Consider the following 1146-nt stretch of genomic DNA (forward strand, 5'->3'; position numbering starts at 1 on the left):
CAACCACACTCGCTGGCGCTGCCCGTTAATGGCCGAGGGGAGTCCCGAGCTCGACCCGCTACTGGCCTCTGCCTCGACCTGAGCGCCTGTGCGAGCGCTTCTGTGACCCAGGGAACCCGCAGGCACTTGCCGCTCTTGGCGCCCAGAGGGCGGAGCTGACACGGGTGCAATTCAGGAGGCTAGGTAGGGCAGGGCGCTTTCGCCCCGTGGCGAGCCGGAGAGACGCCGGCCCTGGGACTGTAGCGCGATCCTCGTCCCGCAGGCTCTTCCCGGCCTCCCGATCCTGCCCGCACCCTCCGCCCGAGACTCACCTCCTCACGTCGGCTCCCCGCCCCTCTCGGGAGCCTCCTCTTACCGCCGCTCCTCCCAGCTCCTCCGGGCACCTCTCCCCCTCCCCGTACCTTCCCCCCACCTCGAGGCCGGGCTGGACCGGACCCGGAGCCGCCACCGCCCGCTTCTGCCATTCAATGGAGGACGGTCTGCTGGAGATCATGACGAAGGACGGCGGCGACATGCCGGCACCTCTGGAGGTGTCCACGGTGCCGGCCGTGGGGAACGTGATCTCCGGGGAGTACAACGGCGGCATGAAGGAGCTGATGGAGCACCTCAAGGCCCAGCTGCAGGCCCTGTTTGAGGACGTGAGGGCCATGCGTGGGGCCCTGGACGAGCAGGCCTCGCACATCCAGGTGCTCTCGGACGACGTGTGCGCCAACCAGCGGGCCATCGTCTCCATGTGCCGGATTATGACCACCGCGCCCCGCCAGGGTGGCCTGGGCGTGGTCGGCGGCAAGGGGAGCTTCCCGGGCGCCCCCCAAGAGCCGGAGACCCCTTCGCTTGGGATCGGGGACAGCGGTTTGCTGGGTCGCGATCCTGAGGACGAGGAGGACGACGATTCAGAAGAGAAGATGCCCAGCTCCGCCACACCCACTAGTCACTGTGAGCGCCCCGAGAGCCCCTGTGCTGGCCTCCTTGTGGGGGACGGGCCACTTGTGGAGCCCCTCGATCTGCCCGACATTACCCTGCTGCAGCTGGAGGGAGAGGCCTCTCTGTGAGGGGACTCTGAGGGGGCACTACTTTCCCGGGCTGGCTTTGGGTTTCCGAGCGCATGACGCGAGAGGACTGAACCGCGCGGTGCAGCATGCTTCA

General features: G+C 68.2%; 1 protein-coding gene across 1 annotated transcript; it reads left to right on the forward strand.

Moving 5' to 3' along the window:
• The first annotated feature begins 467 nt into the window (after nt 1-467).
• On the forward strand, nt 468-1146 carry CCDC184 (coiled-coil domain containing 184). Its single transcript, XM_068561874.1, has one exon. The coding sequence runs from the start codon at nt 468-470 to the stop codon at nt 1050-1052; it is 585 nt and encodes a 194-aa protein (XP_068417975.1). The 3' UTR covers nt 1053-1146.

This window comes from Eschrichtius robustus, chromosome 13, assembly GCF_028021215.1.
Source record: "Eschrichtius robustus isolate mEscRob2 chromosome 13, mEscRob2.pri, whole genome shotgun sequence".
NCBI lineage: Eukaryota > Metazoa > Chordata > Mammalia > Artiodactyla > Eschrichtiidae > Eschrichtius > Eschrichtius robustus.